The sequence below is a fragment of the Phallusia mammillata genome, chromosome 3, assembly GCF_965637545.1.
Source record: "Phallusia mammillata chromosome 3, kaPhaMamm4.hap1.1, whole genome shotgun sequence".
In the NCBI taxonomy this organism is placed as follows: domain Eukaryota; kingdom Metazoa; phylum Chordata; class Ascidiacea; order Phlebobranchia; family Ascidiidae; genus Phallusia; species Phallusia mammillata.
Window position 1 is genome coordinate 9,336,190 of NC_137254.1, and position 26,818 is coordinate 9,363,007.

Genomic DNA, 26,818 nt, shown 5'->3' on the forward strand with positions numbered 1-26,818 from the left:
AGCTACACCGTATTATGGAGTGTTATGTGACTGGGGCTCACAAGAAAGTGAGGTTGGCGAATTGTTGGTACGCACGACTAGGGGAAATTTCCGTGACATCACAAATGACCTGAGTGACGTCATAGTTCAATTAACCTCCTAAACGGCTGGCATTTTTGAGATCAAATGAAATTTTTGATAAACTTTATTGCAACATTTTCGCGACACGCAAAACGACAATTTCTGGCACAAAAAATTACTTAAAATTTGCAGTTTGTTCAAAAGCACATCAATAAAAACGCAAAACTATGTAGTTTTAACACTGCCTGATAAGATTTATTTGCTTCGTTCATAGGTCAAGTTTTTACAAAACAATTTTTGCCTCCTTTTAAACGAGTTCGGTGTATACAAACATTAAGAGTTTTTGAAATAATGATATGCAAGAAAAAAAACTCGAATTTACCACTTGTATGCTTCACTAAAACGAAAGTAACCCACTTTTTTACTGTATTTTAGGATGTTTGTTGTATAATCAGTAACAATTACTACACATAGATTACCTTTGCATACTTAAGCATCGAAAAAAAATAACAGTCGCAAAAACTATTTAAGTATTTTGGCTTCAATTAAAATTTACATCACAAAATAATACACCCTAAATTGGAAACAATTTTACCCTTTTATTGTTGACACAGTAGTAATAAAATTTGATATTTAACCCCTAGGAATAAGGGGGCACAACTTAGGGGGGCACGATACCCCCCCCCCCCAACCCAATTGATCCCGAAATGTAGATAATGCAAAACAACAATTAGTTTAGGCCAGAATTTTTCTTAATTAAAATCCCAATATTTTGAGGTACATTTCAATGCTAGGTACCGTTGGTTCGCTCGGTGCATTTTGGTCCAGGCTTTTTAACGGTGGTTGCAAGACTACGTAGAATTTAACAAACTTTGAATTATAGCTTATTACCAAGTGGACCGAAGTACCTGTCGTATGGTACGGGCGGTCTTCATTTTATAAATTAAATGTCGGGTGCATTTTACTCTATTGGACTGAAAATGTGGCTCCAAACAAAGTAAGGATACATAAGCTATTGCTGCCAGGCATAATATCAAGTTTATAGAGCTCTTCTGGCAATTGCATTTTTATTCCGACGTCTTATATGCGCATAGTACAGTGCATGTTGCGTTGTGACGCGGTTGCGGGCAATTCTTTTTTTATCGTGCACTGTTCTAGTCGCACTCAGTGTTATTTACCCTGATGAAGGCGACCTGTGTAGGACTTCAAAACGTCGGAATAAAAATACAATTGCCATAAGAGCTCTATAAACTTGAAAATAAAGGTACCACCGGTCCATTTGGTGGAAATGCAGTAATGTAACACAATTACTCATTTACATGACAAAATGGACTGTGCGATTCGATGGTAGCTTGGTTCTACCAGTTCGTTCGGTACAAATGGTGCCCATGTGTTGCAGATAAATTAAATTAATTTAAACTATAATTTCGACAAGGTTCCGAGCGAACCGTAGGTACCCAGCGGCCCAAAACCATTTTAGTTCAAAGTAATAATCAATACCTCTTAAAACGAACAAAAATTGAATCTCTAACGGCGTCTACGGGCATAACGCCTCAAAAACATCATAATTATTCTTGCCAGAAACGGCCAAATAATAAAGAACAATGCAGTTTTCGGGTGAATATCTGAAAATGGCCACCAAGAAGGCTGAGTTGTTTTGCCGTTGCTTTGGTGTAGACAACAGTGGTGACGATGCTGAGAGTCCTAAAACGAGAAAAAATCGTTTTAGTTTAGTTGAAACTGACAGTATACGAGGCAGGCAACGGTGCTTGTGATTCGACTTCCGACGGGTTCACCACTGACCCTGTGTAGCTCAGTTGGCAGAGCGCGGGTCTCGGAAAGACTCCTGTCGTGAGTTCGAATCCCACTGCAGGCTAGATTTGTGAACCCAATATATTATGCCTTGCCAAATGGGAATGCTTGGTGACCGGCTGATTCGGTAAAACGCCTTTAATGGGCCTGGCGTGTTACATATTGTCCAATAACCAATGTTTTTAGTCCATTTAAATACCTGTTGCCTTGCCATGATGATAGTTTCCAATGTAGTAAGTCTGTTTAACACACTATGCATGTCTCGTTGAAGTTGGAGCAGTACGACAGCAATTCTTTCTTCAATCTGCAAGAAATCAAGTTTGCACATTATGTGGTGACTTTAGGGCATTTTTTTAGTTTAAATGGCCCGTGGGTGAACTGTTGGTTTAACCCAAATTGACTGGGACCAACTTTAAATAGGTATCTATTACATATCTAAATTTCAAAAAGCTTGGACCACTCTTTCGTGACCAAACAGAAAAAAAAATCTTAGACGGTAAACAAGAAAAGGGAAAAGAATATATTGCCTACATGTGATTTACTTCTATTACTTTCACAACAAAACAACAAAATTTGGTCTCAGGTCAAGTAATTTTTAAAGGATTTTACTCAAGTGAAGCCCTAATACTCAAGTCAAGTCATTTTTAAGGATTTTACTTATATTTATAAACTATGACTCAAATTGAATAAAGATACAACACTAAACCAAAACAATTACCTCAGCGTGCTTGTCGCCATGGTTACGCCATGGTTCATCGCTCCCACCAGCCCCACCTTGGAGGGGTAATCGTGATGGGGTGTCATGTATTTGAGGGTAAGTTGACTCGCTTGGGGTTGACGTTGTACCTGTAACACCAAAAATTGTGTAAAACTTGTTCATGTAAATTTAGAACATTTAGAACCTGAGTACTCAGTACCGTGGGTCACTGTTTTTTATGCTCGGTGCTCGGACCATTTGCACAAACCGACCAGAGCATTAAATTTGCATAATATAGTGCTGCTAATATATGTAACTACTGTTCGAAAGGGTATCCAAGAACAAAAATGACTGTCGTTATAAATGCTTAGATTGTGGAAAACATGAACGTCTGGGGCCTGTACAACTTAATACACCGCTGGTGATGTAAAGGACCTTGCAAAGCTAAAATCAGCAAAGAATTGGGAATGTTTGTGACGGCACAATGCACCAAGCGTGCTCAGTCTAGCATCAAGTATTAATGTGAGATGCTCAGTGCTCGATCAAACAGAACATTTGCAGTTTTGGCCCACCACTTACGATATAAATGTCTATTAACAATCTATTTCACCTTCAGTATGTGTTGATTTTAACCGATCTACTCCTCTAGCACCTCTTTCTCCGCCGTCCATTAAAGGTTGGCTGAAATATTTAAATACAATTTAAACCTTTTGCGCAATAGAGTGGCTGCTAGATATAATACAAGCAGTAGTGGGATTTAGCCGATTCTTTTGAACCGTCTCACAAAATTTTATTTTATGGTTACTGTCAATGGACTTTTTGTAACAGAACCGGCTGAAAAATATGACTTTTGTGATAGAACCGTCAGACAAAACAATTAGAATCCTGCCACTGAATACAAGTGATACACTGATTGAGCTATACTAGCTTCAGCCAAAATCAAATACAGTACACATTGGTTAATACAGATCTAAGTGTAATTTCGACAAAACTTGAGGTACAAATGAGATGTTATGTGGTAAGGTTCAAACTAATAGACATTGGTTAATCTGGATCTTCGCCTAATCCAGACAAAACTTGGGGTACAAATGATTTGTAATGTATTTGAACTAATTGACATCGGTTAATCCGGATCTTCGCCTAATCCAGAAAAAACAAAATAATAGAGCCTACCTTTCATCAAATCGCAAAAGCTGTTCCACAGCAGACACATTTCCATCTAAAACAAAAAAGCATTTTATCCTTTTTCGGTTTTTGTAATATATGTTCTCCAATCAGACAATATATAGGGAAGTAATTATATACAGTTGCATGAACAAATTGCTGGGTAAAAATTTCTATATATTTCCTATTTATATTTCCATGTCCTTTTCATCAATTTAGAATACACACCATTTGACCAACTAACGCGATTGTTTTTACAAGCAAAAATAAAAGGGAATTGGTTACATACAGTATAAAATAGTCCGACTATTTTTAGATTCTTTAAAACAAATTAGTAGAAAGCATCAACCCAAACTTAAAAAGGTTATATTTCTATTTTTTTACATCATTATCTTGAAGAAATACTCCTAATTCTCTGAGAATTTAATCTTGCTCTGACCTCGATATTGCTGTCCTAAGCCAGTTTTAAAAAAGGTACCCAGATGGTATCACAAAACCCGGACAGTAAGGAAGGAAATACCGTAATTTTCCAAGTATAGTGCGCCCCCGAGCATAATACGCACCCTAAAAATGGCATGTCGATGCTGGAAAAAAGACTGTACCCATGTATAATACGCACCCAAATTTTTACTCTTAAATCCGTAAACGTAAAATTATTTCAGAAAAAAGATCATCTTTTGAAACAACCGGATGTTATTCTGCCGGTCAGTATCACTGCGCATGCGCTCGCAAACTCGATAGCGAAAAATGTTTAGGATATGTGTAGGGTACATCGTGACAGCAAACGAGATCTTACTGGTCACGTTTAAGCGGAAGCGATCTTAATACTTGCAGAGAACATTTTTATTTTTAAAACACAAATGAAGTTTAATATGTATCAGATTAAAATACCTAAAAATCAGAATAATTAAATTCAAACTTATATACAAAATTTTAGTTCGATCCGTTGCATATCGGCAATGATATCACCCCATTTACGTTGTCGCTAAATGGGCAGTGTGCAGTATTTGACAATAACACACCATCAAGGATTGCACCATCGCATCAAACGATGTGTCGTCAATTATGAATTTTACTGACTAAGTGTGCTGGGCAGGATGGCTAAATGTGATGCGCGATTGACAACAAACAAGAAGAAAGGTCTGATTTCAAGTTTTATTTCGAGGCAGATTTTCTTCAAAATTTTTTGTACCCATGCATAATGCGCACCCTGGATTTTAGGACAATAAATTAATTAAATTTTGCGCATTATACACGGAAAATTACGGTAGATTTTGAAGCAAGTACTGATACTTGTACTAAGTATCATGTGTATATCCCTTCGATACAGAGTACCGACTATGAGTACTTAAATATAGTGTTGGACTTAGTTGTACATCACTGGCTAATTTATCTGCCATCGCAGAGTACATGTGCGCACACTGACATGCCGAAGCATGTAGAAAATTGTGATTTCCACATGATAGTGAAAACAATATACGTAACCTGGCAGAACTTTTTTCTAATTTTGTGCTGTCCGAAGCAAATATTGTAAACTGGCCTTCGGTATTGAACGCTGGAGTTGAAAACTGAGGCAAATATTTTGATTAGTGATGGGACGATACCAGGTTTTGAAGCGAGTACCAATACCAAGTACGAGTACCACATGTATATACCTTTGATACCGAATACGATTACAGAGTACTTAAGTGTAGTGTTGTACTTGTTGTATATCACTGGCTAATTTATCTGAAATAAATTACAGGCGTGCACACACACATGCCGAAAAATGTATCTCCATGTGATAGCGAAAAAAGATATACGTAAACTGGCAGAACTTTTTTCCAATTTTGTGCTGTCCGAAGCAGATATTGGCATGAAGTTGCCCGTATGGTGTAAATCTGCCTTCGGTACTCGCATGTTGGTATCGAAAACTGAGACAAAATATTTCGATACTGAGTACAAGTATCGATACCACTGAAATCGTTCGATACCATCGATACCGAGTACCGGGTACTCATCCCATCACTAATTTTGATACCAAGTATGAGTTTCGGTACCACTAAAATCATTCGATACCATCGATACAGAGTACTGGGTACTCAGCCCATCAACAGAAAGGCACTATAAAACCTTTTAAAATGTATCGTATTTTCACCTTTGCTGGGAGTTCCATTTAAACTTTCAGTACTCAGGGACGAAGCCTCAGAATGGCTCAAAGAATAATTTTTCGTTACGACCGCAACATCAGTGGAAGTGTCACAAAATTCATCATCACTTTCACTACGTACTTCTACTTCTTGTTGAACGCGGTCATCCGCAACGATGACATCATCAGCGGTGATGTCATCATCTGCTTCAACATGATTGTGACCTGACTCAGAAAATTATTTTCATTAACATGTTTCCTGTGACTAAAATTTCATGACATGATTCATGTAGTTAAGGAATTTTAGGCGTTGTGCATAATTTTGCTGTTTTGTTTGCCAATAGATTTGTTATTTTTTGTTTGTGGTAGTTTTGTAGATTTTTTCAACCAAAATTGAGTTTTATATTTGCAATTATGTGACTATGCCTCCTGTATTTCATCCCAAACCTATTGCCATCACAGTCTTTATTCCAATTTTTAAATGAAAAATAGATGAATCAAAATAAAAAATCATTGAAAATAATTTGCAATGTACCAACCAACAAAGTATGAAACTCCCTGGTCATGTACTTTAGTAATTATAGCAGTTTGTAAAATTTCACTTTTTGGGGGCCTGTGGGTGAACCACTGGGTCATTCAGGGTCAAACTACTGGAGGATTAACTTTGGATAACTACCTAACATGTGTGTAAATTTGAACAAGTTTAAAGCACTCTTTCTTGACCAAATGCAAACCAGACCAGAATTGGACAGAAAGAAAAAAAAAAAAAAACGAACAAAAACAATATGTATCCCCTTTTGGTAAGAGGGACCTTCAATTAACTTGTGTAGGCCAATGTTTTAGGTGATATATATTACAGTTAAATGGAAAATTCATTTTTAGTGAACATAAACAATGGATCCAGGCTTTCAAAATTGTTTTATAAAAAGTCAAGCTATGACAACATTTAACATGCTTTGAGTCATTCAAAATAAGAATTTAAAAAGCCTATGGTGCAATAGACTGAACAGCAATTCTACTGTTAACAAAGACGATTTCATTATCCTCTATCCCGAACTGTATACCAGATATTTTATTCAGTCTTTTTTATTCCCTTTCGTTTTTACAAAAATCTATACCTTGTTTCTTGCCGATTTTAAAATTTTAAGGGTAAATTTATTCATTAAACTTTTTCCAATTTATTTAACACTCGGAAAAATGATTTCTAAATCTATAGCTTTTATCGGCAGAAAAGTGAATCAACAATAGTAGATGTATATAGTTTATGTTAGTTATAATGTTGGCAATAAACTTTTGTCAACAAATATAAGCATGCTTATCACCTGGTTGGCCTTCGAATAGTTTACGCAAACCAAAGTTTGCCAACAACTGTTTTGATAGTACAGTCCAAAGTACAGTGTTTTTTATAGAATTTAATATCAGACTAGAACATACCATTGCTCTGCACATGATTTCCATTGACTTTGGGAATAGGTGTTTCATCATTTTCTTTGTCTCCGGCATTACCTAAAAAATCGCAAAACAGTAAGAATATAATAAATGTTTATATTGGGGAAAATAAGAGGCATGCCAAAAAACAATAAGGCAAGTAGATTTGCAATACACAGAATAGGCTTAAGATTTTTCTCTATATATACATATATCACACATATGTGATATAGCTATATACTTGTCAACATAAAAAGTTTTTAATTTCGTTTTTAACAAATTCGCAAGCATTCCCACCGAAAAAATATTGCCCTTTTTGCCAAATATAGACAGTTTAAAAGCTGGGGGTGTATGGTAAAAAACACAGCAATCAATACATATACAATATGATGTATGGTTAACTAACAGCCATTGCTTTGGTAACTACTTTTGATTATCATTTTTGTTTGGTTCATGGTGCACAACCTGCCCGAAATAAGGACAACCAAAAAACTAATTTTTATATGAATTGAAACTAACGCTTTTGAGACATGACACGTAACCAGAATCAATCTGTTTTATAGCAACTCCTAGTTTGAAAAAAAATACTTCATACATCTCACAACAGCTAAGGTATAAAGGTTTACTTTTACTTGTAGCAGGGACTTGACTTGTAATTGTTGAAAACAAGACAAAATAAGGACATTAGTCAAACAAGGACATTTCTTAGGACAATAAATTCTTGTAAGACACATCCTTTAAAAAAAGGACAAATCTTAGAAATAAGGAGAGTATGGCAATCCAGGATATAGGGCTTTTGGACTCTTTTGAAATGGCTATTATGATGTTTTGTTTTGTTACAAGCCTTACTAGTCCAGCTGCTAGACTTCTTATTTGGGTCAGTGGCAAAATAAAAAAGGCTGTTTTGTAACAGGCAATACAGAAAAAGGTCATTATTTTAATACAAACCTGCAGCAAGGCGTTTTAATTTTTCAACGTCTTGGTTTTTAACGTCAACAACTTCATAGAAGTTTCCAAGGGTTTGAATAAAATTTGCCGATTTGTCACTCGCTGGTAGCACTTCGATGATCTAAATAAAGAAATCATAATATAACGCTCCAAAACATGCGATAAGTCAAACATTGTGGAAGCTATGAGTTAATTTTTAAGCAGATACTTTGTTTACACAATTTTGCACAACTGCAAACACAATTTCCTAAATGTGGCATGGACATTCTTTGTGGTATCAGTATGAATTTTGCAATAACTTAAACAGTACGCTTAACACTTAAAGGGGTATACACACTTTTCCTAATTATGGCGCGGTTTCTAACATTTTTTGTGTGTACAAAAATTGGAAAATGAACCTAAATTAGAACCTTATGCATAAAATACAGCTAAATACAGCTAATTACAGCATGAAAATTGGCCTAAACTGTAAGTTCCCGCATTGCCATTAACATAATGGTATAATTGTTTTACCATGCTGCACATTTTTTGATGTAATATAACAAAATATATATATGTTTACTACCTATATTACTACTTTTTGTCCTAAATTATTAAAAAGACCCAAAAAATATTCTTGTGGCATTTAATCCAGTGGTTCCCAACCAGTGAGGAATTTTAAAGCTTTACGAGATGAATTCACTTTTAATTTTTACATGTGGTTGGTAAATAGACACTTCAGCTCTGGGTATATGACCTGTGAAGTTGATAAAAGACCCAATTTTTAATAATCTTTATGTGGTTTAGCATCTACTACAGGGGTGGGCAACATACGGCCCGCGGGCCGGATCCGGCCCGCGACGGGATTTTGAGCGGCCCGCAGACGGTTTCTGGTCTTGCATGATAATGTGGCCCACGGCCACAGTCTTCCGCAATCCCCTACTACTTGCTTACTGCGTCAAATTATAGTTGTAACGGACAGTAACGCTCCCCACTAGCAAAAAAACTTTCCCGCCGTTGTAACCATTGCACCATACGTCCATTGTTACGACATAACTGCCAACCTTGTTTGGCCTGCTTTCTCGGTTTTCTTTCTTTCCACAGGTGTAGCCTAGTTAGTGTTTCAGCAGTACCTAAGTCTGTGGTGTATGCATTAAATTTGCTGTGGTGAATAATTTTATGTTATATCAGTTAGATTGTTTGGACTTTATTGTATTTGTGATGTTCTTGAATGTATTTGGTTAAGGTGCTCAAAAATCCGTTTTAAATCACTGGATAAATACGCGATTAATATATCGATTCAGGAATCCGGCCCGCCAAGTACTTCATTTTCCCATATCAGGCCCGCCGACTGGAGAAGTTGCCCGCCCCTGATCTACTAGGTAGTACATTAGGGAGGAATAAAAATGTTTTTAATAGTAAAGGGAGGAATTCAAAGTTGTTTCAAAAAAATATAATCACTGCAAAAAAAACAATCTATAACATGCAAAACTTCACAACTAACAAGCAAGTTATGTAAATTATATAACCCTATTTTCACACTAAATTCAAAAAACTGTAATTTAAACAGAATAAGGAATAGTTGAAAAATTGAATACTGTAATTATTAAATATGGACAAAAAGTCAATGTGAAAACCAAGATTTTTATATCTACTTAAATATTTTGTTTTTAATTTGCCGAAAAAATTCTGCCTGTTGAGTCAAGAATTAGAAAACACACTATCTGGCTTTATAAATAGACTTTTATGTTCTCACAGATAAATTCTACATTTTTTGCTAAAAAATTCTATGTTATTTTAAAGTAGATTTACCTACATAAAGGGCATTGCTGTTAATATTCATGTTTTTACATAAGCATTTCTTATTTATTATGAGGTACTGACAAAAATTGTGCAATAATTTTCCCAGAAAAAAATTATTCAGATTTGAAATTATTGCATTCGCGGTACCATAATCAAGCATGCAGACTTAAGTAGTATTAACATTCATTGTAATCACATATAAGCATGGATTAGTCTAAATACAGCATGATTATTGCCAAATATAATCACAAAATCTACTGACTTGGTCATCTGGTATTCGCGGTGTGTCTTGCATTACCTGACATTATGATATGCAGTTTAAGTACCAGATTTAAAATGGCATAACATTTTATGTACATATGTAAACTACAGACAGTGCACACTGTTTTGACTTATAAAGTCTTATCAGTGCAGCTGGTGACAAGACATTAGCTGTATGGGCTAGTGTAGCCACCTTACAGCACTCACGTTTGTTGGGAGTAACAGGTTTAAAAGCCATGCCAGCACCATGGTTGCTTGTCATGATGCTTTTATATTATTTATAGTGATGGGACGATACCAGGTTTTGAAGCGAGTACCGATACCGAGTACGAGTACCACATGTATATACCTTCGACACCGAGTACGAGTACCACATGTATATACCTTCGATACCGAGTACCGAGTATGATTACCGAGTACTTAAGTGTAGTGTTGTACTTAGTTGTATATCACTGGCTAATATATCTGCCATGGTCGGGGTACAGGCGTGCACACACACATGCCGAAAATTGTAATCTCCACGTGACAGCGAAAAAGATATACGTAAACTGGCAGAACTTTTTTCCACTTTTGTGCTGTCCGAAGCAAATATTGGCATAAAGTTGCCCGTATTCTTATGTTGTAAATCGGCCTTCGGTACTCGCACGTTGGTATCGAAAACTGAGACAAAATATTTCGATACCGAGTACGAGTATCGATACCACTGAAATCGTTCGATACCATCGATACCGAGTACCGGGTACTCATCCCATCACTAATTATTTACATGAATATGCAAATGACCACATGAGAAATGAACTTACTTTGGTTAACTCCTTAACATAGTTGTCCATGGCTGTTTCTTGAGTCATGTTACCAAGTTTATTCCATGCATCCCATTTCGCCTTGTTGATAACATCGAAAGACCAAGGCTTCGGTTTATTGCATGGGCCCTCAGTTGCTTGTTTGTAGTAAGCATAGAACATAAGTAACATGTTCGGTGCTGGTCTGTATGGACCTACACAAGCATTGAAATAAAAACTGTTTGTGAAATGATGCCATTGTAATGCTGCTGCAACTACGCATAACATAATAATCAAATGCTTTTGTTAGATGAATTGTAATATGTTTTTTTACCCAAATTCGAAGAATAAAAAATCAAGAAAAAGAAAAAAATCTAAAGCTGTTGTTCTTTAACATAATATTCTGTTCAGTTTTCCGCATAGTTTAGGTAAAAACTTCACATGCTTTTCCAATTTCCCATAAGTGCTATTTTAAGTGTATCACAGTATCTTGGTTTTTTTCATCGTGAATATAACAAGCAAATAAGCCAGATTATTGCTAGGCTATTTGAAAGTGACACATAAAATATATATACCAAGGATAATTTGTTGCCAAGAGAGTCAAATGAATGGCGCAAATGCTTTACAAGGACCTACACAATCCTGGCAAGCAGCAAAAAACGGCTCCAGCAACCACACAAAACATAGCATAACTTTTGTTGTGGAACAGGTAGAAAGGTGAAATTTTTGCATCTGTACTAAGTCAAACATGCAGAATTCAAAAATGCAAAAAAAATTCTTTCTGTGACAAAACCCAAAAAATCGCATCTGAATTTAATCCCAATTTGTCTGCAGAGTATAGCAACTGCAAACACAATTTTTTGTTAACCTATAGAGCAGTGGTTTCTCAAAGTATGGGTAGCACTGGGAATGATAGGAGGTTCATCATACGAAACTGAACTTAGCGTTTAAGGATGATACCTATTCATAAAAAAATACATTTTTGTTGTTTGAGTCTTGGGTCGCAAGATGTTCATCAAGCTCAGATTTGGGTCGCGGTCAAAAAAGTTTGAGAACCACTGCTATGGAGGCTGGCCATGTGCCCATGTGCCTGACCTGTAAGTTTATGGGTAAGACCAATTTCAGCAGGCGTAAAGCAAGTACAAGAGGTCAAGGCAGGACAATTAAATGACTCTGTGCGAAATTTTCGCTTGCACCCACCAAAAATGGGATGCAAAATTTTAAGCAATTCTGCTGCAAACCAGCATAACTTAAATTAAATAGGTTAAACTAAATAAAGGTTAACAAGTGCAAAATTAAACACAAAACAATCACATTCAGGCATTATTCAACATATTTGAGATAATACAAAACAAACGTTATAAACCACACAAAACAAAATTATAGAAGAAAAGGCTCTACAGTGTATGTTTCTATTTTAGAACACTCTCGTTTAGTCCATAATTGACTGAAAAAGCGACTAATAAAAAGTAAAAGTCTTTTTTTACATGAACTTTTCTTTAAAAACTTTATCTAGGTATTTTAACTTACCATCTTTGGGTAAACTTTGTATTACATCCAATGCAGCTTTAAATTTCGTCTGAACATCCGCCATTTTGATCAATGGTCGTTAAATTGTCATTTAACAATGGTTGTTCATTGCAGAAAATCGCAATATTGCAAAATTTCACTTTCAGCTCAATTAGTGTTACGAGTATAGAAATCATAAATATAATATTTATTTTTTGCCTTTCCAAAGGACCAAACAATATTCATTTCTTATAAGTCGAAACAGAACTGTCTGCTGCAGATAATCATTTATTGCCTTAATGCTTTTACATGATTAATTCAGTTTTTTAAACAAACACTTGTTGGGGTTTAAAGTGCCATTAAAGTTTATTATTTTTGTTGTTTATAATGTCAAGTAATAGGACAAATTGTTATATAAGTATCATTTCAAACTTTCTAATATTAAAAGCGCCAAGCTCACTTCTTTGTCACCTCCAACATATTCTTCATCTCCTTTATAGAAAGTTATTTACAGATCATGGCCATTTGTTTCACTGGGCAGAGAATAAAATGGCCATTTGTTTCACTGGACCAAAATTAACTCAAATCAACGGGAATTAAATTTAAAGATTAATATGTTGATTTTATTTTAGAAAATCTTGGTTTTACACCTGTTGTAAAAACAATGCCACATAATGTGACGTTTTATTTGCATATGAGCAACTTTGTTGCATTATTACTGTGACGTAATAATGTCTATTATGGGCGAACATTGTTTTTGGAATAAAATTGTTCACAGACTTGAGAGAAGTTTAGTTTATTTGCTGTACATCGTGGCAGAATAAAGTGCTTTTAATGCTGCCTTTTATTGTTGTATATGACAATTTTGGAGACAACCAATGTTAAAATTAATGCCGACTTGTACAAGCAAACTGAGTATCCTGTATTTGTCGGTAAGTGTTTAATTTAGACTTATAGTTCAAGATTATTTTAGGGTTCATTTGTACGACTTACAGGGCTTGTTTTTTTCATCAGTCTGCATTGAATGTTTTATCCGTAGTGCTTATATTCTAATGCAATAAACAAATGTTCTGTTACTGACCCGTGTAGCAAAATACTTATTCAGTTGGTTATTGCTACTTTTTGTCAATTGATGGCCCGTATCAATTTAATAGTTCGAAAAAATCGGACAATTTAAGCGTTTTTTTCCATACCCGATGCATCATTTTCATTTTTGACATAAAATGGCGCCTATACGGCTCTTTCACGTATAACGATGGGTTGGACAACTAGTATTTTATGCAGATTTGATACCAACAAGAGCCAACTTGTTTAGGATAGATCGGATGTGTGTTACAAAGTTACAACCCCTTTTGCTGGGTCAAACCTTTCAGATCTGTTACAATTGTATTTGTTTGCAACTATGTGCGGAGAATCCCTGTGGTTTTTGCCCAATCTTGACAATTCATAAAGATATAAAGTGCGAAATTCCTACAAAAATGGGCCATATTGCAAAAAAGAAACCCACATATCAATCAAAACAAACGTTTTTGAAAGTAATGGAAAAGTGTCTGCAATGTACGGTCAAAATTCTTTTGGAGTCAAATAACGCCATGCAGATGATGGACAAAACCCAAATTAATCAAAAGGGGATTGAACCGGTTGAAAAACCGCAAGCCAAATATATTGTTTCAAAAACAAGTAATCCTGTTTACAAACCACAGCCTGTGAAATAGTTCAATCTATTAGCCATAATTTGGTAAACTTGAAATGCCATTCGTATTCAAATATCACATCCTATGTACGTGCCTTTTGTTTTAGTGAAACCGTGCGAACAGAGTTTAAAGAAAGGTCGAAAAATTCCAGCATATTTATAATTGTATAGATAGGATATGGTAATCTGTGAATAAAATTAGCATTCGCGGTATAAAAGCCAATAATGCCTTCGTAAAATTTCGAGTTGTAATGTTGAGTTATTCTGCTGTGAGATAGAAACATAGCAACTGGATAGGTTATTTTCCAAAATATGTATAGGCAGTGGTGGGATTCAGCCGGATTGCACCGACTCTATAGAACCGTCTTCCGAAATTTTGTGAGACCAGCGAACCGGTTAGCATTACCAGTCACTGTCAATGGACTTTTTGTAACAGAACTGGCTGAAAAATATGACTTTTGTGATAGAACCGGCTCACAAAAAATTCGAATCCCACCACTGTATATAGGTTGATATGTTGGTTAATGTCTTGGCAAGACAGATGAAGTTTAAAATCTTCCATTTGACGTTAGGCAATTAGAACGCAATGCTGGTTCTTAATTGAAAAAAAAAGTTTTTACTAAGGCGTTGAGTACAGGTTTTTTTTAAGGTTTGGTTTGGGTGACCGCTATGTAGTTTTAAGAGACCGCAAGTGTTTCATTTAAATACCAAAAACTGTAGTTGTAGTTGCAAGTCCAAATTTTGGGAAACCGCTGGAGAAATTTGGGGGACCGCAAAGTTAACATGTCATCGAGTTTGATTTGAATAAAATTAGTCCAGAAAAACTTGTTTCCTCCCAAATCATCAGTGAATAAAATATTGTTTGGTACATCAAGGCGATATACTGTATGGAAATAGTAAACATGTTGTGGTTATTGTTTCTCCTGGTTTTCGTCGGATGCGTGGAAGGTGAATGTCCGGGTGAGGATCTCAATCTCGCCCCACGACCTTATACAAGTAAGTTTGCCTATTAAAAACAATCTAAAGGTTAAAAGCACAGGCCTTTTGTGAGCCTTCGACTTCCCAAGGCAGAACGAAAGTTTTGACACCAATAAGATGCAAAAAAATACCCTAATAAAGGTTCACGCGAAAATCGTATGCAAATTTTGAACCTAAAACAAAAAGACTGACTGTAACTGCTTACCGCATATACCCAGAGTTTAAGTCAAGTAGCACGGCCTCATTATGCACTGTGCTGTTTTCGGAACTAAATTCTAAAAAGTCCGTAAAATTCTTAAAAAATGTGCAACTATAATCGTTTAATAAAAAAAAGCAGCAAGAGAGGTTTAGGTTGATATTATATACATAGCGACATAATTGCAATGAACGATCACCAAAAAGGAAATAGCTACGCAAGGTCATAACTTTTTCGGCGCGCAAAAAGTGCGTGGCAGGTCTAGTGAATATAGCTACTGTAACAGCGCTTTAGCTACACCTTAAAACCAAGACTTCGTTGTATTTGTAAAACTCGAAGTAAATTAATACCTTTTTGAAGTAAGATTCATCCCTTTTGCAACACAACAGGCGGTTATTGTGTACAAATTGTAAGAAAAAGAAATGTTAAGACAAGAATATGACCATCAACAGTTTTGCTTGGGTGGCGGTTTTCCCGCCCAATTAGACTTGTTTTGGACATCGAGTTGCGAGTCCATTACATAGATGTTGTTGCCTTTTTAGCGGATTATCAAAAAGATACACACGTCTTTGCAAGCAGTTGAATGACCGTAAAATTGCGTCGTTTAAATTTACTTCGCAGTTGCGGTTTTTTGGCTGGTTTTGACAAGCAGACTGCCGATGTTTGAGAATTTGACCGGATAATACTAATCCTAACCGGGCCCGACGACTTTTCTGAAGTCTTGTATTAGGTCCAGACGTTTTCCCAATGTGAAATTACGGTTAAGCTCTTTTATAGATTGTTTTCTTTTCAATTTAAGCCCGAACCGAAGTGTCAATAATTTAACTATTACCATTCAAAAAGTCACGTAGCTTACTGTTATGGTTACACCCAATAAGACGGATGTAGACTATCAGAGTTGTAAGTCGGATCGGGTTTTGCCACTTTCCCCTAGTCGTGTATTACTCACAGTGCGCTAAACCCACTCTCTGGTGAGCTCCAGCTATACAACGCTTCATAACACGTTGTAGCTGCAGCGCGTCTAGTCATGATCCACCAATTGTGCCCTCCACTATTTCGCGCTCCATAACGTTTCCTTGCTGCGCACCTATTTTGGCTTGGTGATTGTTCAGTGCCGTTCTGTTGCTATTTCACCAAGCGAATAAAACTATCTCAACTTAACTCATTAGATCCGTGGAGGCCATGCAAAAGAAGACTACGGAGTAGCTAATTACTAAAGCGTATTGTTACGTTATAAATTCACTACATTTTCGGGCCTTTTCGGGCTATATTTAAGAAAACATAATGGGTTCGACCTTGTACCTTCGGGTTCGAGCCCCAATTTGCCCCCAAAACTCGAGTTCGAGCCCCAAAGTCTCTGACAAACGCTTTTACTGAGGAAAACTACTCTCAGAAAACCAGGTACACTCTCGTAACAGCTGGTGGCAGAATTTGGTGACTTTGGGTCGGTTTAATGAAAACTTGTTCGTGATAATTTAATGAGCTCCCTGTTGAAAGTCATTTGTATAAGTTCATGTGCTACGTCGAGCATCGTATTTCTGGTTTAGTAAGATGGGTGTCCTTCAGATGTGTCCGTCAACTGGGCTAATGCTAAACAAAACACTGGTTGCTTTTTGAAAGAAGGGGGTTTTCGCTTGTGTGCTCGCAAATATTCACCTTAATTGCTCTTAACGAGCCTTACCGTTTTGGATGGGCGAATAGCTCAGCAAAATAGGTTACTAAAAAGCAATTAGATTTTGTTCAGCATCACACCAGTTGAAGGACACATTTGTTATAAATGCAACCTGGTGGACGAAACCAGACATATACCGAAATAAAATATTGTGACCAGTGGTAATAGTTGTCCATTCAACTTGCAATATTATTTACAGAACCAGAAAATCTCTCGGTGTGCGACTTTCCCTATATTGGCCCCAACTGCACTTGTCCTTCTCCAATGTTCGAATGTGCTTGTCACAAGTTCGGTCGGTGTGGGGTCTATCCGGGATGTATACCAAAGTTACGGGTAAATAATGGGTTAAGCGAATGTGGTGATTGGAGCGACGAGTTTAGTGAAGGATGTCAGGAAGACAGGTTTCAGTGTGACTGCTTCAACACTACTTGTAAGGGTTACTTTGGATGCATACTATCTTACGAACAATGTGACGGTTTGATAGATTGCTTAGATGGAAGTGATGAAGCTCATTGTGCAGCACCGGTCAAAATGGTGAAGTGCAACTCTTACCAAACAAATAACACTTCTAAAAATGCTTGGCGCGTACGTATAGATGAAATATGCGATGGAAAAAATGACTGTGGAAATTGGAGTGACGAAGTTAACTGCACTTGTCCAGCTAATACGTATGAATGCCCATGTTACAGAACTAAAAACTGCACATCTGGCTACGGTTGCATTAGAAACTTTGCTGTATGTAATGGAGTAAACAATTGTGGAGATTGGAGCGATGAGTATAGTTGCTCTTGTCCAGCTGATAGGTTAGAATGCCCCTGTCACAGAACAAAGAACTGCTCATGGGGCTATGGTTGCATCCACAAACACTGGCTATGCAATAGAATTATTGACTGTGGAGATTGGAATGATAAAGTTAATTGCACTTGTCCAGCTGAAAAGTTCGAATGTCCTTGTTACAAAAGAAAAAACTGTGTCTTTAATAGTGGTTGCATCAACAAAAAATTTCAATGTGATGGAGTTAATGACTGTGGAGATTGGAGTGATGAAGTTAATTGCACTTGTCCAGCTGATAAGTTTGAATGTAACTGCTACAAAACCAAAAACTGTATTTCTCGAAACGGTTGCCTGAACAAAAATTTTCAGTGTAATGGAAGGATTGAATGTGGAGATTGGAGTGATGAATTAAACTGCTCTTGTCCATCTAGTACGTTCCAATGCAAGTGTATTGGTGAACAAATATGCGTTGTAATGTACGGAAATTGCATTAATCCATCTTTATTGTGTGATGGAAATCGTGACTGTTTCGACGGCAGTGACGAAACATATGAAACATGTAACAATACTGGCCTTTATGCAAGATGTCCATGTAGTTTGAATGACACTAAATGTCTTTCTGTGGGTGGATTTATAGATTTTGACAAGCTGGGTGACAACGTTAAAGATTGCTCTGATGGGAGTGACGAACTTTGTTCAGTTGCGAATTTCTATTGTGGATATTGTACAATGTTTGCCACAATTTGTACGAGTGAACAACTTGCCAGGTATCTCATACATACCCCAGTTCCAGCAAAGTGCAATACAGTAATTCAACCATCGTGTGCTGAAGACACTAATAACTGTACTGCTGGGAAAGTTATTTGTGTTTCAACTGCATGCAAAGCCCCAGAAAGCTTTTGTTGGGATTTGCTTTTTTGTAAAAATCAGCAACTCGTTAAAAACATTGATTTCTGTAATTTTGTTCCAGACTGCAATGACACCAGCGACGAAATAAGAGAAGGATTCGGTTTCAAATGTTCAGGATCCTCAAGACAAGGTGTTTGTGTTTTGCCTCAAGCAAACGTCTTCGATTCAGTGGCTCAATGTTCTGATAAATCTGATCTTTGTTTTGTCAACGGACAGTTTAGATGTTTTCAGTGCTTTGATAAAAAGATTATTATATCTTCCAAGCAAGTTTGTGAGGGAATAGTGGATTGCTTTGATATGTCAGATGAGTGTTTGTGTTTAAACCGAAACTTGTGTGACAAAATAATGAAGAAAAATAGCTTAAGCCGGAAGAACTGTAAAAATAATTCTATCTGTGCACAACAAAAAGAGATTATATTCAATTCAAGCATGATGAATGTCGACAAAATGAATAAAGAACATGGTTTATTTGATAATTACTTGGAAAAAGATCAATGTGTACTCGATAACCGTAGTAGTTTCGGGCTTGACGAAATATTCAAGTGTGCAAGAACTGACAACAAATTGTTAAGAACACGATTTCAAAATCGTTTGAACCATGGTGAGGAAGTTAAATCTTTGTTGAACTCGATATGTGATGGAAAAACCTCTAACAGTTTCAAAATGCTCGGTGAATTAAATTGTCCAATAATGTACTATTGTTTCTCACAGCAAGAAATCAATATAAAATACACTCAGGTGTGCGACGGAAAAGTTGATTGTGACGACAGTTCAGATGAATTTTTAAACCTTTGTTACAAAACTAGATATTATTGCAAAACAAACGGTCAAATTTCCATAGACAGGAAAACTGTTTGTGATGGAATTATCGATTGTGACAATGAATCTGATGAAAGCAGATGCCGCTGTAAAGAGGAAAGGTTTTTTTGCACAAATAAGGAACCATTGTCAATAGAATGGAAACTGGTACAGAATGGAATTCAGGATTGTTCAGACGGAAGTGACGAATGTGTGAACTTAGCTAGGGACGCGTTTGCAGATGTCAACGAAATGATTGCTAATCCAATATACCGAGCAATTTTCTGGATAACAGCTTTTCTAGCTATGGGAGGAAATTCGTTTGTGTTTATTGCAACTGCTCAGAGCTTATGGAAAGCCGACAGAAACCAAAACGTGTTTATCAACACCAATGTTTTCATCCTTAACCTCAGCCTCTCTGATTTCCTCATGGGTGTCTACCTGTTTGCTATTATTATACAAGCAACTCAAGTTTCTGGATCGTATTGTCTTCACGATAAGGAATGGAGATCAAGTAGTTTGTGTTCAGGACTTGGAGCACTTGCAATTGTATCGTCAGAAGCTTCAGCATTTACTATGACAGCAATGACCACCTTTCGCCTTGTATCAGCCTTTAAACCATTCCTTATTCGAAGTGTACGAGTAGGTAGAATTGCACTTGCTGAATTGTTTTGCTGGATTTTAGCTGTTGTTTTGGCAACTGTTCCTTTGCTGCAAGTCACTTCGGAATATTTTGCAACTGATGTTTGGTTTCCAAACAACTTTTTCGGAACCGATTTTGTCTCGAGAGAAAACATGTCACTTCTTGCAGAAAGAATTGTAAATGCAAATCTGGCTAGTTGGAACGATGTGAAATTAACTATCAATAAAGCATTTCCTCGTAACTCAATCAAAGGAGAGTTTGGATATTATGGAAAAACAAGTGTCTGTATGCCACGTTTGTTTGCCACAACTGGTGAATTTGTTTGGGAATATTCAACTTTCCTAATCACAATCAACTTCCTCATGTTCATTTACATGGTGATTGCATATGTTCTTGTCTACAAACAGAGCAACCGGATGAAAGGATCTAGAAGCAATGACATCAGCTCCAAGATGCAAAAAAGAATCTCGAGGTTGATTTTGACCGACTTCTGTTGCTGGATTCCAGTTTGTGTAATGGGGTATTTGAGTGTTGGAGGAATCGAGATGCCACTAGATGCTTTTGTGTTAAGTGCTTGTCTGTTGCTTCCAATTAACAGCGCTCTAAATCCTTTGCTTTACTCGAAAGTAATAGAAGATCAACTTACCAGGGCAAAGAAATGGCTAGTGAAAAAATTGTCCTCCTTACGGGCATTTGGGAATCGCTCATCAGATTTAGCTGTTAGATACAACGCTCACCGAGAGGAAGAAGCCGGCAGAGTGATTGAGATTGTTGAAACAAACAACTGATCCACGTATTGGTTCTGGCCAATTTACTGTATTAAGGACAAAAAAAACGTTTTTAACCAGATTGATTTAATGTGTTTTCAGCTTTTTCTTTTAAATGACCTCATTTCAAAATAACCACAGTGCGTTTGTTAAACTAGAATTTATACTAAACTTAATTGTGTGTGTAGTGTGTATTGTATACAGTTTCTCTTATTTATATGAACTAGTGTTAAAAATAACCACAATGCGTTTGATTAAAAAATATGAAGTTGTGTGCAAGTTTTTTTTTCTTGTTCTGTATAAAGTTTGATCGATTGTGAAGCAATTTGAAATTATAACTTACTAAACCTAATTGTGATTGTATTATATACAGTTTCTCTTATTTATATGGACTAGAGTTGAAAATTATATGACTAAACAATTTTCGGTGTCAGTTTCAAATTCAATAAAACACTGAGGTTTATCAGGTCATCGTTTCGATATTTTGACAAAATAAATGAATACTGTAACAAAATCAAGTAATTAAGAATCAAAATTTTTTTTTGCATGGTATGCACATACTGGTATTGGTAAAGACTTTAATTTCAAATTGGGGTTTTAAGAACATGAAAGTTATATATATATATATATATATACGGCAGAATTTCGTTTTACGAAGATAAATAGAAGGCAGTGCAATAGCAAGATTAACAGTTACAGTGGCAAACAAATACAATAAGTACATAAATTGAATCGCTGCTAACAACTTATGACGCAACAATTAAATTTTCAGACAAACAATAACAAAGGGAAAATTTGTAATTTTGTTCGTGTAATTTGTTTTACGCTGTTTGACTGTACTGGTTTCTTTTGTTATATTGCCATGTTCCTTTTTTGGTACTATCTTTGTTGTTTATTGCATTTTGTGTTTTGCCTTTTTACAAAATTTCGTGAGACGGTTGTATAGAACCGGTGCGAACCGGCTGAATCCCACCACTGCCTGTATGCCATAAGCCTATTGTCACATTCCGGCATTTTCTTTACTGTAGCAAAACAATAGGGGAATTTGAAACGTTTGTCCTATTCTAGCAAAACAGGAAACAATTGAAAATTTAACCGACAGTGCCTATAAGCTACGCGCAATGCACAACAATTACTTTAGGTGAAGCGTTTTGCATATATTGCCTTTCGCTGTACATTTTCGTCTCGCCAACTGTGGTTTGGCTATATTATCTATATGTATGTTGAGTTGAGTTTACTTCGCCGGGCAAAATCGTAGCAGCACAATTGCGCTAAAATATTCACCAGGCCGGAAATAGCTGCGCAACGTTCGGACCTTAAAAAGGGCGACAATAATGAGGACACAATTGGTGGATAGTTGGTAGACGCGCTCCAGCTACGCCGTTACTACAAGCGTTATGTGACAGAGGCTCACATTGGAGGGTGAGGTTGTCACCTTTGGACATAAGTTGTGTTCAATTAGTTCGGGAGAAACGAAAATATTGCATTAGAACAGTTACCAAGCCGGAAGCAGCAGTGCGACATTAAAACATTGCGAAGTAAAAGGTGGAGAGAGCACAATTAGTGAATAAGGTTGAATTGAACAGGCTGTAGTCACAAAGTTATTACAAGAAGAAACAAGAAGTGATTAAGGTCGCATGGGTTAACTTAAAAGTGAATTTGAATTACTTGCCGGTTGCCGCCCACCTTCGTAACTTGGTGTTTTGGTTGATTGGCGCTTCCACACTGACCTCAAATAAACCATTGGTTGTTTGGGTAGTGACTGAAAAAAGGGTTTGTCTTAAAAAAGGATGGTTTGCATTCTATTGCACTCAATTAATTGTTAGAGTTAATTTCAATTGGCCCCAAAAAGCTGCCTAGGAAACCCTGCATGCATTTAAGTTGGTGCAAGTAGTAAGCATTAATCAAAAGTGTTTTTATAAATGCTCGAAAGACATTTTTATGAGTCAAAGCAACAAAAATATTGCTAAAGTTTTGCTTCTACGAGCACGTTTCATTGCTTTTGTTGGTTTTGTTCAACAGACAATTATAAAAGTGAAGCTGATATGTGTCCAATTACTGGCCTTTATGTTAATTTTGCTGAATTTTTTATCTGCTTTTAAGAATTTGTAAAATACCTTTAATGTCCAACTTTTGCATTTGGGAGATGTTATGTCAAGCGTGACGCTTGGTAAATATTGATGCGCTCGGCCAACTTTTGTTTAATTTATAGCCAGACTTTTTAAAAACGCATAAATTTTTATCCAGCGATTTAATGCGAAAGTTTTTTTACGAATTTAAAGTGGATTGCGTATTTTAGAGTAAAATACATGCGTTTTTCATTTCTTTAGCAAGAAAAAAATTACAAATTCAGTAAAAATTGCGTTTTGCATGAATTTTAGCCATTGCACTGAGGCGTTTTGTTGGAATAAATTCAATTGCATGGTTCGAATGGTGCATTTCTAGTAAGAAAGATTCGGGTATTTTGAAGCAGTCCGCTTTTTAAACGCATAAATTTTTGTAAAATTGTATTTGTATCAATTACAGCGTAGTTTTGTTTGTAAGTCATATGGTAGTGGTAGACTCTACCAGGTAGAGGGACTAACAAGAACTCAAAACAGACAAAGGCTACATACTGATAGATAGCGTAAATAGCACAGTTATTTAATTAACAGTGAGACTGAGACAGGATTAGGAACTAAATGTAGGGTTTAGAGCTATGTTTAAGTTGGGTTTATTGCTATTTCTATTATAAAATCTCACCTTAACCCTAATAGTCCTAATCGCCAGCATATTTACACAAGTTTATTTTAAATATTCTTTAAAGCTCTGTATTTTTTGGAAAACTAATATATATTCGTGCCGTGTATTAGATTTCCTAAGTGATTAAAAACTCATTTTTTCTTCGCCGAAACAGGACTAGATTTCTGTGCGTATTTACTGACAGCATCGTGCGAAAATGTAGTCCAAGATGTCTCATGGAGTGAAATACGCAAATGTTTTACGCCGTGGGAAAGCTATTTCGCAATCTGCAACTAAACGTAAGTTGTTTTTTTGGTTTTTAACCTGGAAAATTAATAACTTATAGACGGTTTTGGATTCTAGCCGAAACTGAATTTGGGTAGGGTTGCCGACTTAATTCGGCAGTTCTGGTTGGCGAAACGTCAGCAAAATTAAATTTCCTGAAGAACAACTAGTATTTTGTTTAGCATTACTCCAGTGAAACGACGAATTTGTGAAATATGCCACCTGGTGGACGAAACGCTTGTTCAGTATTTTTTAATTCGACAGGATACCCAAATCCTTTGCATCGTAACGTAAAATCCTTAGTTACACTTTTGACACTAAAACGTAAGTTTTGCAGTGAGGCAAACAGTGATGTTATCACAACAGGAAAATTGTGTTACATTTTCATCATAGTTCTTTTTTGTGTGTACGTTACTTTGTTGTTGCCTGACATCCCTTACATATATGTTTGAAGTAGTAAAAGGGAGCCCGATATTCTGGTCGGGTTTGGGCATAATTTGAAAAAAAAATCGGGTTGGTTAGGGTTTCGGGGTTGGGCTTGCATAAACTAGTAAAAGAAGGCATGTTTTAGCCACGGAATATCAGGTGTTCGTTGGCGCTTATTGGACAAAAAACACAACAAAAACAAAAAACATCTGGTTGTTTAATTCAATGGTCGGCAACCGCTGGTCCGCGGCCTGGTACTGGTCCACGAGGAGTTCGTTACTGGGCCGTGCAATTTTTTTTTAAATGCTACAAAACAATTTGCCCATGTATCCCGGAAAGGCCTTTCCCAGTCGGAAAATTATCCCCGAATCACACATTTAATATATAAGTTCATGTTTGTGTTACGTACGATTTTCTGGTGACAATCATAGATATATAGGGTTGTTTTACACGGAAAGTTAACTTCGGATCATACATGATGCTAAGGTGAAGTTCTTACATGATTTTCTGAGAATATACTCGCATAATCCGTACATATACCTGCGGTTTTCTGATGTTAAACTATGATAAACCTATCGTGATTATCTGAGAATACACTCTCATAATCCCTACCGAATGTATAGTTTTCTAACATTAAACTATGATACCCCTATCCTGGAACGTCATCGTTTCACAAATTTCACACTCATAAAGAAAGAACATATTTTTATGAACAAAAAGCCATCAGAATATATAGGCGATTATAAACATGTCGCAACAAACAAGTTGTGGGTGTTCACATTAGGTAATTTATGGGCGACCACAAGGCCCAGTTGCACTAAGCCTCGTCCTCAACGAATGATGCAATATAGGTTCTGTTACAAAACCACTTCCGCTGTCGGTTTAATTTTGCCGTTGTCCCATCGGCTGCGTCCACCTGAACAATGTTGATGTCGTAAACGATTGTTTTGTTCTTTTTATTCTTGCATTCAATGAGTGGAGTAACATCTATACAAAGTCAATTAAGTTGTTATTTTGTTTTGAAAAAGCTTGTACACGTCTAAAATAATGTAAATTCTATTTACTGCGATGAAGTGAATACATTTTTTTAATCCTTGATGCAGATTTCGAGTGCTGTCGTTTGGGCCCCAATCGTCAGTTTGTTGCATCAGACTCAGATGAATCACTGTCTATATTACCAACTTCTTGCCTCTTTTCTGCCATATTACTATTTTTCATCAGCTAGGCTTTCCGTCTTTTTTCATCAAATGGTTTGTTACATACGCTAGTAGGATCCGGCATTCTTAATTCCATTATTTCAAGTCTTACCTTAATCCACCTAATGCATACAGCAGTCTAAATTAACCCAAATTTTGCGTCAAAAACGCTGATAAGTTTAAACCCGTCTTCAAATCGCTTGAACGTCTGTGTGAGCAATATAATTTTTTAAATAGGCCAATACCGCCTAGACAAAATCGCTTTTCACGCGTCGCAGCGGATTCATTGTTGTCAAACAGGCCGAAGTCTTTCTCTCGCTCTAATTATGATTAGATAATTATCTGTGGGGGTCGGGAAGGGAGATAGCAGCGGGTCATTGCCATGCGATCTCTTGGTTCTTTTCACCTAGAAAATTTAAAAGAAATGTTTGCAAAAGAAAAGTTGAAACAGGACGTATACTGCAGGAGATTACTGACATCGTTGTGCGGTGACGCGCAAGTCTATTAAAAAGAATTGCAACCAATTTTCACATAACGGGACAAGTGGTCTCATGTAAAAAAATAACTCGCCACTATATCCTACATCAACACATTCCACTCCTGAATTTGTATGTAGCCTAAGCGGTGATTCTGAAAAATGCTTTGCGAAAAACACCCAAGAATTTTTTACATAACCCTTACAAAAATCAAAGAAGAAAACAGCGGTTCATTTCAAGTGTGAATGTTCATTGAAATATCGCAGAAATTCGTAGGTTAATGATAGAATTACACTAGAAAATCGAATGTACTTGTTTAACAAGAACTTCTGTGATAATCGCACTATATTTCTGGTATATCATGTATGATTCGGAGATAGCCCTTGGATAAAGTTCGACTGGGGGGCAAGCTATAACGTTTTTATTGCTTGTATTTGTAATTTTTTGAAGACTCGTTCGCCATAAAATTTCACTTTCAAAAACGGTCCGCAGTCCAGAAAAGGTTGCCGACCTCTGGTTTAATTGATAACCAGTAATTATAATTATGATAAATATTATTTCTGTTTTTTAATGTTTATTTTCCGATTTTTATTTTATAGATTCAAGATTCCAACATGCTAGCGCAGCAGTTGAACCGAAAGCACCAACTGTAAAAACTGCAGTCCCTGGCCCTAATACAAAGGTGAAAATAATATAGCGCTTCTTATATTATT

General features: G+C 36.4%; 2 protein-coding genes and 1 long non-coding RNA gene across 4 annotated transcripts; 1 reads left to right on the forward strand and 2 right to left on the reverse strand.

Annotated features, from left to right (window-relative positions):
* Positions 1 to 166: 166 nt before the first annotated feature.
* On the reverse strand, positions 167 to 12,753 carry LOC145219122 (acyl-CoA-binding domain-containing protein 5-like). Of its 2 annotated transcripts, XM_080086505.1 has the most exons (11): positions 12,593 to 12,753; positions 11,084 to 11,277; positions 10,282 to 10,317; positions 8,238 to 8,358; positions 7,296 to 7,367; positions 5,871 to 6,086; positions 3,743 to 3,788; positions 3,180 to 3,250; positions 2,591 to 2,718; positions 2,072 to 2,176; positions 167 to 1,764 (listed from the first exon to the last, which is right to left on the reverse strand). In XM_080086505.1, exons 1-11 carry the CDS (start codon positions 12,654 to 12,656, stop codon positions 1,588 to 1,590), a joined length of 1,230 nt encoding a protein of 409 aa, XP_079942631.1. In that variant the 5' UTR covers positions 12,657 to 12,753; the 3' UTR covers positions 167 to 1,587. The 2 variants fall into 2 exon arrangements, with proteins under 2 accessions (XP_079942631.1, XP_079942632.1); XM_080086506.1 differs by lacking the exon at positions 10,282 to 10,317 and having other exon boundaries at positions 12,593 to 12,751.
* Positions 12,754 to 17,103: 4,350 nt separating this feature from the next.
* LOC145220205 (uncharacterized) lies at positions 17,104 to 21,424 on the forward strand. The gene has a single exon (XM_080087481.1). It carries the CDS (start codon positions 17,375 to 17,377, stop codon positions 21,020 to 21,022), a length of 3,648 nt encoding a protein of 1,215 aa, XP_079943607.1. The 5' UTR covers positions 17,104 to 17,374; the 3' UTR covers positions 21,023 to 21,424.
* A 3,699-nt stretch (positions 21,425 to 25,123) lies between these two features.
* Positions 25,124 to 25,865, reverse strand: LOC145218768 (uncharacterized). Its single transcript, XR_013857729.1, has 2 exons — positions 25,498 to 25,865; positions 25,124 to 25,420 (listed from the first exon to the last, which is right to left on the reverse strand). It is a non-coding gene; the product is annotated as an uncharacterized LOC145218768 (long non-coding RNA).
* Between the last annotated feature and the right edge of the window lie 953 nt (positions 25,866 to 26,818).

Bases quoted from the DNA above. Each gene is read 5' to 3' on its own strand.
- LOC145219122 (XM_080086505.1), bottom strand. From the start codon at position 12,656: ATGGCGGATGTTCAGACGAAATTTAAAGCTGCATTGGATGTAATACAA. The intron at 10,318-11,083 runs GTAAGTTCATTT...TCATAATGTCAG, and splicing joins ATGTTAAGGAGTTAACCAAA to GTAATGCAAGACACACCGCG. The intron at 7,368-8,237 runs GTTTGTATTAAA...GCGATTTTTTAG, and splicing joins ATTAAAACGCCTTGCTGCAG to GTAATGCCGGAGACAAAGAA.
- LOC145220205 (XM_080087481.1), top strand. From the start codon at position 17,375: ATGTTCGAATGTGCTTGTCACAAGTTCGGTCGGTGTGGGGTCTATCCG.